The sequence below is a fragment of the Rhinopithecus bieti genome, unplaced genomic scaffold (genome assembly GCF_001698545.2).
Source record: "Rhinopithecus bieti isolate Rb0 unplaced genomic scaffold, ASM169854v2 scaffold_31127, whole genome shotgun sequence".
NCBI lineage: Eukaryota > Metazoa > Chordata > Mammalia > Primates > Cercopithecidae > Rhinopithecus > Rhinopithecus bieti.
This window is the reverse complement of record NW_016813970.1, coordinates 1,795,731-1,808,436: the sequence shown is the minus strand read 5'-3', so window position 1 is coordinate 1,808,436 and position 12,706 is coordinate 1,795,731. Positions and strand designations below refer to the sequence as shown.

Sequence of the window (12,706 nt, the reverse complement as noted above, 5' to 3'; positions counted from 1 at the left end):
AATGGAGTTGTTTCTTACACGTGTATGTGTGCTACTGTTGGCATATCTAAAATATAATACATAATCAAGTATCTGCTTATGCATGTTTCCTGTGTAAATATTTATACACCACGTAGGTTGGACTTGAAAAGTGAGGAAGTGAATGAATCATTATATTTCACTTTCAAGGAAAGCTTACATGAATTTTTGAGAACGTCAGCTATCAGAACATCTTTTAAGTTTTAAAGCATGAGTTACTTATCACTTAAGAAATATCCAAATTGCTAACATTGTAAAAGCAATTTCGTACTTTTAACCTAATAGATAAAACAGTCGACCATTTCTAAGCTCTTTCTCCTAATAACCAACCAATAGTTTCTTAATATTCAGAATAAATTTTTTATTTGTGTTGGTCTCAGCATTAAGGTCCCTTAGATAGAAAGTGAACATAAATGAATATTTTTAAAGTGAATAAATAAATAAGAAAGTGAAAACCTTCTCTGATTTAAAAAAAAAAAAAGTTACCCTTGTGACTTAAAAAAAAATTCAGATTGTCAGCCCTCCCTTGATTATCACATCCTCAGATTTTTTTTTTTAACCTTTGGAAGACCACATCCACAGAATTGTACACAAAGTGGTTATTTGATGATTGTCTATTAAAACACAATAACCCAGTCTAGCAAAGTACCTGACACAAAATAGGCACCCAGTAAATATTTGATGGGTGAATGAATGATTCATATGTGAAAATTTGAGGAAAAGGTAAGGGAAAATTTAATTGTTTAGAGCATTCAGGATGTAGCCTCCAAGATGGCTACAGATTGATGCACAGGAAAAATATTACTTAACTGTAGTTGCAGGGAAAATGATATTTAGAAAGTATCTTTAGAAAAGCATGCCTATCCTTCCCCCCAATCTCTTTCCCAGTTTCCCTCCCCTCCTATGCTTTTAAAAGTGAGCAGTTGGCCACTAGTGTAATAAAAGCATAACAGTTGATTCAAACAGTTGTCAAACCACTGGAAAAATGCTTCCTTTTCATTGTGCTTTTTTTGGACACTATAGATATGGTAAATCATGAACTGCGTTATAAAAATACCTCTTTTATGCCCAAACATTCCGTAGGAGGGAATGACATTTCTTTTATTACCTTGGTAAATATTTTTAAGGTGTTTAGCAATAAGCCTTCTTTTGTCAAAACTGCTTAGACGCAGCGGTTGCTAAGAATTTACTAGAAAACCTATAGTTAATAATATCAGGAAAAGAAGGGATATGTGTTTAGTAGCTTATGTGACAGGTGAGCTTGTGTAGCACATGCTTTTGCTTTTCCTACCATTTTCTTGATCTTTTGTGTTATGGAAAAGAAGTTATCCATGTTTAGAAAGTTTATTTTTCATTATTGTCCATCAACCAGCGTTTTTAGCATTTTCTCCATCTTTTGGGCAGAGAAATAGATTATTCCAAACAGTAAGGAAAACAATAAGGCTAAAAGATTTCTGAGGAAAAAATGATGATAAGATTTTAATACAAATGTGAAACAAGACTATTCATCTTTAGGTCTTCGTGAATTAACTCTTTCTTTGGCTATTTGTTGTTGTTGTTGTTGTTGTTGTTGTTGTTGTTGTTGTTGTTTTTCTTCCAAAGGTAAAACCTTCAGAATGTTGTCATGCTTCCTATAATGCTAAATTTTAACATGAAAAATATTTTACATATTACTTTCTTAAGATAGTGTTTAAGGAGAAGGATATATATTCTTTCTGTATTCACTGGCTTATTGAAGTTGATAGAGACTCATATTTGTTACTATTTACTTTGACTTTTATGTCCTACCTTTATTTCTGTCCTTAATTAGGTGGTAATGGATTTTTTAAAAAGTGTTACTCCTGAAAAAAATGCGGTAAAAATAAACCACTCCTTTAAAGATGTGAGGGAAGAGACCTTTGGCAGAGAGGTCTGAAGCTTCATGGGTGGATGAGGGTTCCCTTAGATGGGATTTCCAGATGAAAAGAAATTCAAAAATAATCAAATACCATCTGTCCACCATAGGTAAGAGTGTTGCTAAATTTTACAGAAATTTTTACCTATTGACTGGTAATAGCAGACTGTGCTGTACAGAGACTAATGTAACTCCTACTTTGTCGACTTCTCTGAAACTGCTCTAAATAAGTTACATACCATATATCTTTTTGTGGTAGAACACTGTAGTATATTTACACCCTCTGCATATTGCATTCTGGCTTGGAATTCTGGTCCGTGGTTTCATCCATTGTTAGCCGTGATGCTAGACTCTCCCGGGAGTTAAATACAGTGGGGCTGTATTTATATGAAGCGGGTATGCTTGGTCGTTCAGTGGCTGTTTCATTGCATATTACCTCCCACTTTGCTCCCATCTGTGTGTGTGGTAAAGGGAATTGTCCTAAAAAATATAGGCTTCCTCTGAACACAGACGTGTATTTGTATACCAGTAAGTCAACCATCTCCTGAATTTGGGTGCCATTAATAATTGTCCTTTTAAAAAGGCTTTTAGAGCTTAGAGGGGGTTGGCAGTCGTTCTGTGGAAACCAATGTACACTTCTACATTTTCTGTAAATGCTTTAAAAAATAATGTGTATTAAAGTGAAAGGAAATCTGTAAGATATCTTCTTAACAGAAAAGTTTAATTTTTAGATTAATACAGAGGTGAATTGTCGTGTATCTCTTGGAAATCAATGGTTAACATGATAGTCTCACACACTTTTTAAAATTACTTCATCTAACTGAAAAATTACAAAGAGGCTGATGAGCCACACATCCCATGGAATATTTATCTTGAAACTTAAAGTCCTACTCACTTAATGTGCTGGCCATACTTCATGTATGTGAGAAACCAACTGAAATCAGAGTGCTTTTCTAACATCTTAATTATGCTAGATTAAAAAAAAAAAAACTAAAGTAAGCAATACCTGAGACAGATATTTTTACTATGAAAAATATTGCGTTGGGATGGTGAACGTTACTGCAGATAATGCAGCTATTTAAAATTATTATAGCTGCAATTACTAAAAAATGAGGAAGATTTGACTGAGAACTATTCAGAATGGTTATTAGCCATGTGATTATAAAAAGGAACATATGAATGATATTTGCATGTTTAACCTTGCTTATAAAAAGTCATTTGATTTTTTTAACAGCATGTACATCAGTTATAAATCCTTACAAGTTTAGGTAAAAATGAAGAATCCCACTGTGGAAAGTGCCACAAGGAAATAGATGGATTAGGATGTATTAGTCACATGCGAAAAATAAAAAATATGTAGTGCATGTCTACATATGTGTGTGGATGTGTATAGTTACAATAAATAGTTATATTTTAAACTTGATTTTTAAATGAACAATGGAAAGTAGCAACTCTGAAAGAATTCTTGTGATTTGCAAGAACTCTTTCCCTGTCCCCCATTCATGATAGTTAGCTATTATTAAAAGCCTGACTACTTAGGAAATTATTTGTGTGAATATTTAAGACATAAAATGTTATAAAATATAAGGTAAACTTCTAAAAAAAAGTACAACTCTGAATAGGTAAAAAGAAGAAAGTAGAAGAAAGAGAAGAGGCAAGGAAGCAAGAAAATAAAAAAAAATTAGAAGAGAGGAATAAACATTAAGAAGGAAAAACAGCATCATGTATTCAGGGTTTATAATGTACAAGCACTATGTTAAGCTCATTACATTTTTTTGTTTTATTTAATATTCAGTCCTAGAAGATGGATCTTATAATTTATTTCACACAAATTAGGAAGTAAAAACATAAAGATCAGAAGTGTTAAAACCCTACATTCCCTAAAGACACACAGCAAGTTAATGGCAAATCTGGAGAAAAAAAAAAAAAGCAGGATCTGGCTAGTGAAGTGGAAAAAAGTCAACCCTGGCTCCATTCTCAAATGTTATTACTCCACAATCTGTGCCTCCCTTTAGGTATACAGGACACCCAGGCAAGGCGAGTGAGGGGTTAGACTGGTAAGTTTTTCAGGGGTGAGGTGGGACCGGGTCCAGAGGCAGTCTCCAATCCACTCAGGCAGAGAGGAGGGGACAGATCCCTGACATGGTCAGAGAAAGAGTGGGGTAGCCTGAGGGGTGGGGCTCTGGGAGGCTAAAATGATACATTTTCGTGAATTTTCCACAATTTTTGCACTTTTGCTTTTGCTTGTTGACCTTTTGTCTTCCAAGAATCTTAGAAGATTTAAAACAATCTTTAGAATCTTTGAGCAGGTGATTCAAAACACATTACCTGCCTGCCCTTCTGTCATGGAATGCTGGCATTTCTCAAAGGGGTGAGGCTTGATTGCCCCACACTAACAGATGAAAGTTACGTGGTCTTTAGCAAATCATTTAGCTCCCTATACTGTCCTCTCCTACCTGTTAAAGAAAAGTCTATGCCCTGCTTCTTAACATCCTCACATAACAATCAGAATTAATTCCCAAGGAATTTTTTTTAAAAAACAGAAAAATACTGTAAAATGGGTATGTATGCCACAAAACATATCATTTTGGGGAGCCTGTTCAATTTGACTGATAATTTAAAGAAAAAGAATGCATGACAATCCGTGATGAACTTATAGTACTTCCTTTACTTAGATTACCTTTCTTATGCTCTCCACATCTCTGTTGATGAATGGGTCAGACATCATCATCCCTACTTTACAAATGAGGCAATGAGAAGGTAAGTGCCTGACCATTGCCAGCAACCAAGATGAGAACAGCACTTGAGTCTCCTGTCCAAATCGGAGGTTCATTTTACCTCTTTCTTATGTCCAAATTGCTACCTCAGTAACTACCTTTGCCCTTAGTTTCATTGGCTATAAAAATAGGATCATATCATATCTATAAAAGGTGATGTCTTGGCTAGGCGCGGTGACTCGCGCCTGTAATCCCAGCACTTTGGGAGGCCAAGATGGGCAGATCACTTGAGGTCAGGAGTTCGAGACCAGCCTGGTCAACACGGTGAAACCCCACCTCTACTAAAAATACAAAACAAATTAGCTGAGTGTGGTGGTGCATGCCAGTAATCGCAGCTACTTGGGTGACTGAGACAGGAGAATAACTTGAACCCAGGAGGCGGAGGTTGCAGTGAGCCAAGATCACGCCACTGCACTTCAGCCTGGGCGACATCTCAAAAAAAAAAAAAAAAAGAAAGAAAAGAAAGTGATCTCTCTTAGAGTTAAGATTTTATTATCTCAGGAATCTGAACCTCTAGTGCTTTGGCATGAAAGTGCTTTATATGTTTAGCAAAAAATTAGAAAACAGTCATTGAATCAGGAGATGGACTGGCTGTTGGTGAACTCAGTGGATGAAGCAGTTGGAATATCTGAGTCATCCCTAACCTATGATGCAGACTTCATCAGAGATGAATCTAGAGGCAGAAAATGTTTCCAGATCCACTTTGACTTAGAACAATGCTGGGCAATTTTTGAAGTTTTGTTTTGTTTTGTTTTGTTTTTTTAATGGTGTTCCCTTAACTTAACTATACATTTTTAATTGGTCAAAATAACTTACAAATTTTTTTCCTATCACAAACGTAAATTGTTTGGAAATTATTCTAAGCTATTATTCTCAGAGAAAAAAAAAATCCATAGTGATGCTCTAGATTTAGCCTTTAATGCCTTAATAGAAACTTGAAGAGATGCTGAAGCAATGTTATTAACATGCCATTTGCCTCCCTGTTACTTGCTTGACACACAACAGATAACAGGAAATGTTACAGTTGTCACTGAAGGAAGGTAAATTTTAGGCTATTCATATTTTAATGTCAGTGAAGTTTTTTTTTGCCAGTATTCACACAGTTTGACCTACAAAAAACATAATTAATTTTTGTCAGTATTTCATAGTCATCATATTCCAAAACAATTCACTATTGTATCTTTAATTCAAACACAGTGCCTGACATATAATTGGTACTCAATCAATGCTGATTGAATGAGTATTGAATAAATTTATATGCAAGGTAGGACATGAGATCAGTCTGTTCTGTAAGAAACATGAACAAAAATTTTTCCTATTTAATGATTAAGATAGTATGGGATTTAAAAATCTCTTAGAGAAAATCATAAACGCATTTATGTTCTTGAGCCTCCTTTCTAGCCATTTCTAATCAGAGAGTACCAGGTGAGAAGAGCCAGGAACTGCCAAGGATAGGAAGGGCAGTTCTGTCCAAACGGATGCTGTTTACAGTCATGGAAACAGCAAAGTGAAAAGAGTGGCTCTCTTGTTTGTTAGGACACCTGTTTGGTTTTACCTACAAGTAATTCTAATGTCAAAAATTATTACTTTGGGTGTAGAAATAGCCTGTGAATACACATTCACACGTTCAAGCTAAGATTATACTTAAAGTACTTCCTGATGGTGATATTTAATTCTAAAAATGGGGCAGTCTGCAGTTCACCTTCTAAATCTAGCATTACAATCACCTTGGGTTATTTTTACAGTCAACAAGATGAAAAGTGTAATAGGATGAGGTAGATAAATTGATTTCAAGTTTCTAGAAGGAATTGTGTTTTCATCATGTTCTACTCTAGAATTTTTTGTGAACCAAGAAAATAAATATTTATGTGAAAATTATAATACCATAAAGAGGAAAAGACTTGGCAAAACAAATATCCCTAAAAAACAAACTTCAAACATTTTGCCAATCTAAATGAAACTTCAGCAGATCAGAAAGAGGACAAGATGTGTTAGATTACTGTGACACTTTTGGGTGAATCTATATTTCTAAGGGCATGTGTTAGTATTACAGCACTATTACTCCCACCCCCATAAAGAAAGTCACATATAGTTCACTTGCTGGTTTATGTTTTGTGTGTTTAAAAGAAACATTTAAATTTGATAAAATTCAATTTTGAGAAGTTTAGTTATGTAATTTTTGAGATGTGCAATTTTATATAGTGTAAATGTTCTAAACTGTATCTAGACATTTATTCAAATCTTAATGTTCCATAATCTTTATTAGGGCTGTTTTTGAACAGTCTTGCCATGACTACTATGTGAAACTATGTAAATACATTTACCTATTTTATTGTTATACACATTGCTATCAATAAAATATTGCATAGGTCATCATATATTAACTTAAATTTGTACCATTTTAACTAATAATATAGCTTTATGTTTGGAAACAAAACTCAGCTCTTTATGAGCAAGGTACTGTGTACTATTGAGACCTGTTTTTTCCTCCAATATTTAAAGTTATATGAAGTTATGGGGCATTCAGCTTTAGTTTGATTCTTACTTTATATGGGAAAAAGTTATAAATGTGTTGTCATGATTAGGCTTTTGTCTCTTCTTGGGCTTTTGTTTCATGGTTATTTTTGGAAAGGCTTGCTCAGTGGTTGGAAGAGAGAAAAGAAATAGTGGTCCTATTCTTTTACGTAAATGTGATACCAACCCTTTGCTGGTTATGTTTTTTGTGAGTTTGTTTTTATCATACATTTTGGGGGCCTCATTTCCCAGGTACAGTATTTTCTAAAATTGAAGAGAAAAATGAAGAATCGTGGAATACAGGATAAGAGCCCAAAGCAGGGAAAACAGACTGAGCAAAAAGTTATCAGCATCATTCAAGACTATTGTGAACTTGCATGATTGCCTACAAAGAAACTTGGATTCATTTCCATAACTGTAGTAGCATTTAACCATTCAGAAACTCATTCATGTGACCAAGTAAGAATTCTTATGGGTACTGCACTGCGCAAAATAAGTCAAGGAACTTACCTTCCTTGCCTGTATATCATTTCCAGAATTATATACTTGAAACATTTAGCCTTAATACCAGAACACTAATTTAAGAATATACTTTGCATAATGAAGTTGCCACTTTCCAATAAGTTTTCTTGGACAGATAGTATTTGAGAATATTATCCTTGTAATAAAAATGTTAAGTTCTAATCATTTTGGCTCTGTGTGGTGAGAAATTTTCCAGCTGCAGAAGCAATCTCAAAGCTTAAGTTTACTTGCTTCCTCTTTCTTCATTAGAAAGTATATTAATTGAGATGCCTGTGTGTTCTTAATGTTTACGGAATATGTGGATAATGTACTGTAGCACTAGTACCTACGGTTGAATTACACTATATTATAGGGTAAAACTCCAAGAAAATGCGTCTAAAATCTAAATCAATTTTATTCTCTATGAAAAGCATTCAGACTTCTATGAAATCCTGTTTCTCATCCTTAAATATTCTATCCCAGATACTTGCATGATATTTTAAGCAATTTATTTTGGATGCTATGTGGAGAAAACATTATCCTTTAGAACCACTAACAAAAATTCATAGATTCAGTTTGCATTGGAAGAGGCATTAATTTCCTCCTCACTGAATTGTACTCAGGAGATATTTTGGAAATTTTATAAATCCCCTTTTTGATCAATCAGTATAGCATACTGGCTAGGGATGCTCATAACCAGATTCCATTGACACTGATATTTGTGCTGGGCGCGGTGGCTCACGCCTGTAATCCCAGCACTTTGGGAGACGGGCGGATCATGAGGTCAGGAGATCGAGACCATCCTGGCTAACACGGTGAAACCCCGTCTCTCCTAAAAAATACAAAAAACTAGCTGGGCGAGGTGGCGGGCGCCTGTAGTCCCAGCTACTCGGGAGGCTGAGGCAGGAGAATGGCGTAAACCCGGGAGGCGGAGCTTGCAGTGAGCTGAGATCCGGCCACTGCACTCCAGCCTGGGCGACAGAGCCAGACTCCGTCTCAAAAAAAAAAAAAAAAAAAAAACTATTAGCCGGGGGGGGGGGGGGGCCCCTGAAGCCCCGGCTCCCCGGGGGGCGGGGGGGGGGGAATCGCTTGAACCCGGGAGGCGGAGCTTGAAGTGAGCCGAGATCGCGCCACTGCACTCCAGCCTGGGATCGCGCCACTGCACTCCAGCCTGGGAGACAGAGCCCGACTGTCTCAGAAAACAAAAACAAAAACAAAAAGACACTGATATTTGCTAGCTATGCAACCTTAGTAAGATTATTTAATCTTTGTGTGCCTCTGATTTAGGAATATGAGGCACAATAGGATTGTTATGATGAATGAGTTAATACATGTAATGTACTTAGAACAGAACTCTCGGTAAATAATAGCTACTATTACTATTATTCATAGTTATCATCATATAAATCTTACTGGAAAGGCCTAAGTACTATTTCATAGGAGGAATATTTCTTTGTATATATAAGCTATTCTTTTGCCTTCATACTGACCCATCAGCAACACTTTAGAAAAAGGATTAATACCATTGACTAGGAATAAAATATACAGTTATTTGAAAATCTTGGTCAATAATGCAGTTTTTATTTGCTGTGTTCACTGTAAGTCTGCTCTTCTTATGAAAAAATTTCATTACTAAAAGCACTTTAATGTGGCTACTGTAACTGTATAGTTTACATAGGTTTTAAAATTTTATAAATTCTGTGAGTGCTTTTGCTTCCAAGAGTGACATGGTTCTCTTGTTAAAGAGCAACACCTCAGGCCCTGCTTGATCCAAAGAAGAATATTTGATTTCCTTTACATTCCAAGGGAAATATCTGCTTTGGAGGGGGTGAGGGCAAAGGGATAGTCATTCAGGCTTCAGGGCTTTCAGACAGGAAAGATATCTTGTTTATCATTTCTCCATTGATTTGCTTTGCAGCTTGCAGTTCCCCACAATGATGAATGGACCCGATTTGCCAGGACCCTTGTGGAGATTCGCGCTAACAGAGCTGATAGCGAGGAGGAAGGCACTGTTGAGTTATCTGCCTAGTGGAAATGAGCCACCCCCACTGCAGCCCCCAGCTTTGTGTCCTAGAGCTCAGCGTCTGCAGTCAAGTCTGTTGTATTCGGTGTCCATTCAGTATCAGCACCGCTGTGACATTTTGGGTGCCATATTGTGCCAGCTTTGCTCTAAGCATTCTAAATGTGTCCCACCATGCTTTCCACTGACCCAAAATTCACCAGAGCGTTTCTATCTTTATATTTCTGTCTCAAAAATGAAGGGGAGGGGGGTTATGGGTTAAGTTGCTGCCTTTTAACTACTTAGTAGCTGTATTTAATAGCTGGAAACCTCTGGTTAAATTTGTGCTTACATGCACTCCTGGCATAGTCCTATTAAATCCATATGAAGCCAGATATGATTGGGTGCAGATGTGGTGTGCCTCATGTTATGGTACAGGGCCAAAGACTTGAGATGTGGTGTTTTACATGGTGACTCACATTATGAATGGATTTACTAGAAGAACATTGCTGCTCCTTATTTATTGTAGTGTGCTGCATGGAACGTATTTATTTGAAAGCATTAAAATAAACGATCCTAGAGCATGTGCATAATGAGAGGACTGTATTCTCTCTGTTGCTGTTGAGGTTACATTAAGTTCCAAATAACAATTACAGTATGCCAGTTCCACTGAAGACATGAAATCTTTAGAGGTTTGTTGCAGTAAACGAAATGAATTTTAATGCCTATTATTTCTAGGTACTTTAACAATATTTCAAATATCATTGACCACTAATACTTGTCATTGAAACTAACACAGTCTGACAAAAGTCTATGGTTCCTAAATATGACATCAGTGTTGCCAATAAAATGTTTCAAGCCAGGTCTGCACCAGTGTAAGTAAATCCTTTGCTTGGGGAAAACTTGACTGGAATTCTGCTGTGACAAGAGGTGGGAGAGATACATTAGAGCCATGTTAAAGACCGATCATGAATTTATTTGAGCAGCCAACCTGGCCGGACTTAAACCAAGACTCCTAGTTTTATTTTTATGAGGGAATGTGTGTGGTTTTGTGGAAAGCTCCTCCTTCTCACCTTTACCAAAGCCACCCTTGCCCAAAGACAGTTGTTGGAGTAAGAAAGGTAGGTTAAGATGAACAAATACCAAATGTCCTACACATATCTTTTTAAAAACAATTTGCACCAGAAAAAATGATGTTTATTACTATTGGACTAGGAAATATGTCTATAAACAACTTTAATAAACTTTTTTTTTTCAAAAGGTCATTTTATGCCCAGGGAAAATGAAAACAAATAGCAGTTGAGTCATGAAAACATTCGAAGACAGGCTTTGGCTTTTAGGAAGGGAATTTCCATTAGGGCTTTGTTGGTAGGGATTCCTTGAACTGTACAGTTTCTATTATTTTTAAAATAGTGTTATTCCTTTCCTCCAAGTATCCTACAATATTTAGATATTGAAATCCTGTGTAAACAATAAAAATTTTATAGATAACAAATGAGTATCTGAAATAGGTTTAAAAGCATTTGAATGAAAAGTACTGGGAAAAAAAGTTTCACAGTCATACAGTAAAGTACCTAAGAATAAAAATTCAAAACCCGTGAGTTATTATGATAGACCAAATTGAATGATTCAATGAGTGATGATGTGAAAAGTACAAAGACCTGAGTCACTTATATTAGGCACATAAAATGTTACAAGAACATGTGTTCTTATATATCCCACTGTGGTAGCTGGTCTCCAAGGCAGTTCCCAATTCTTGTGCAGGCCATCCCATGTTGAATCTGGGCTGACCTTATGTGATTGATACAATGCCAGGAAGTGATGCTACCTGGTTTCCATTATGTCTTAGTTAATTCAGACTGCTACGTGGTTTCCAGGATGTCTTGGTTAATTCAGACTGCTATAACAGAATACTGTGGTGTTCAGACTGAGTGGCTTAAGCAACAGAACTTTATTTCTCACAGTTCTGGAAGCTGGGAAATCCAAGGTCAAGATGCTGGCAGATCTGATATCTGGTGAAGGCCATCTGCTTAGGTTGCAGATGGCTGTCTTCTCATTGAATCCTCACATGGTGAGGAGAGAGAGATGATCTCTTTCATGTCATTACTTATAGGGCACTAATCACATTTATGTGGGCTCCACCCTCATGACCCAATTATCTCCCAAAGGCCCACCTCCAAAAATTGTCACATTGAAAATTTAGGCTTCAACATATGAATTTGGGAGTGAGCATAAACATTCAGTCCATAGCCCAGGGCAAGGTTATAAGAAGACGTATATCCTCCATCTAGGTTTCTTGGCACAAACAATCTTGGTCCCTGAGCTACTATGTAAGAAGTACAACTACCCTGAGACCTCCAGGCCACACAGAAGCTGACCATGGAGTGGTCATGTAGATATAAAGAGAAATATACAGCCAGTCCATAGCCATTTAAGTCACCCCAGCTAATGTCCCAGATGAAATGTGGTAGCCAGAAAGATGTGCCTTTCAGATTTCCTATTACAGAGAACATGGTTGAATGACAGTTATGCTGCTTTGTTTTGAAACCCATCACCAAGTTTGACCAAGGTCATGCTTCCTGCATGCTCTTGCCAGCCAAGACTAAGTATGGCAAAGATCCTAAGGCTGGCCTGTATCTAGGAGACATAAGACTTCTTTAAAGTAACTTTGGCTCTAGGACTTTATGTCAGCATTGCTAAAACTTTCTCAGAACTGTACTTCAATCTAAGACTAGACAACTTTCTTCCCTCCCTCCCTCCCTCCCATCTGTCCTTCCTTCCTTCCTTCCTTCCTTCCTTCCTTCCTTCCTTCCTTCCTTCCTGCCTGCCTGCCTGCCTGCCTGCCTGCCTTCTTCTCCTCCCTTTCCCTCTCTCTTTCTTGAGGCCTGACAAACATCACTGTCTGATGGCTATCCAGCCTAAGCTGGCTAGGGATGTCCTAAGCCTTACAAAAGAACAAAGAAACTATACCACAAAAGAATTGCAAAAAATAGTGTGTGCCAT

The 12,706-nt window shown here is 36.7% G+C and overlaps 1 protein-coding gene across 5 annotated transcripts in view; it reads left to right on the top strand.

The window, feature by feature from the left end:
- The window catches only part of DYNC1I1 (dynein cytoplasmic 1 intermediate chain 1), a 327,551-nt gene extending 316,984 nt beyond the window's left edge, over nucleotides 1–10,567 (top strand). For all 5 annotated transcript variants that reach the window (XM_017849322.1, XM_017849319.1, XM_017849321.1 and 2 more), the window contains one exon: nucleotides 9,623–10,567. In XM_017849322.1, the coding sequence (XP_017704811.1) occupies nucleotides 9,623–9,733 (111 nt within the window). In that variant the 3' untranslated portion in view covers nucleotides 9,734–10,567. The remainder of the gene's footprint in view (nucleotides 1–9,622) is intronic.
- Nucleotides 10,568–12,706: the final 2,139 nt, after the last annotated feature.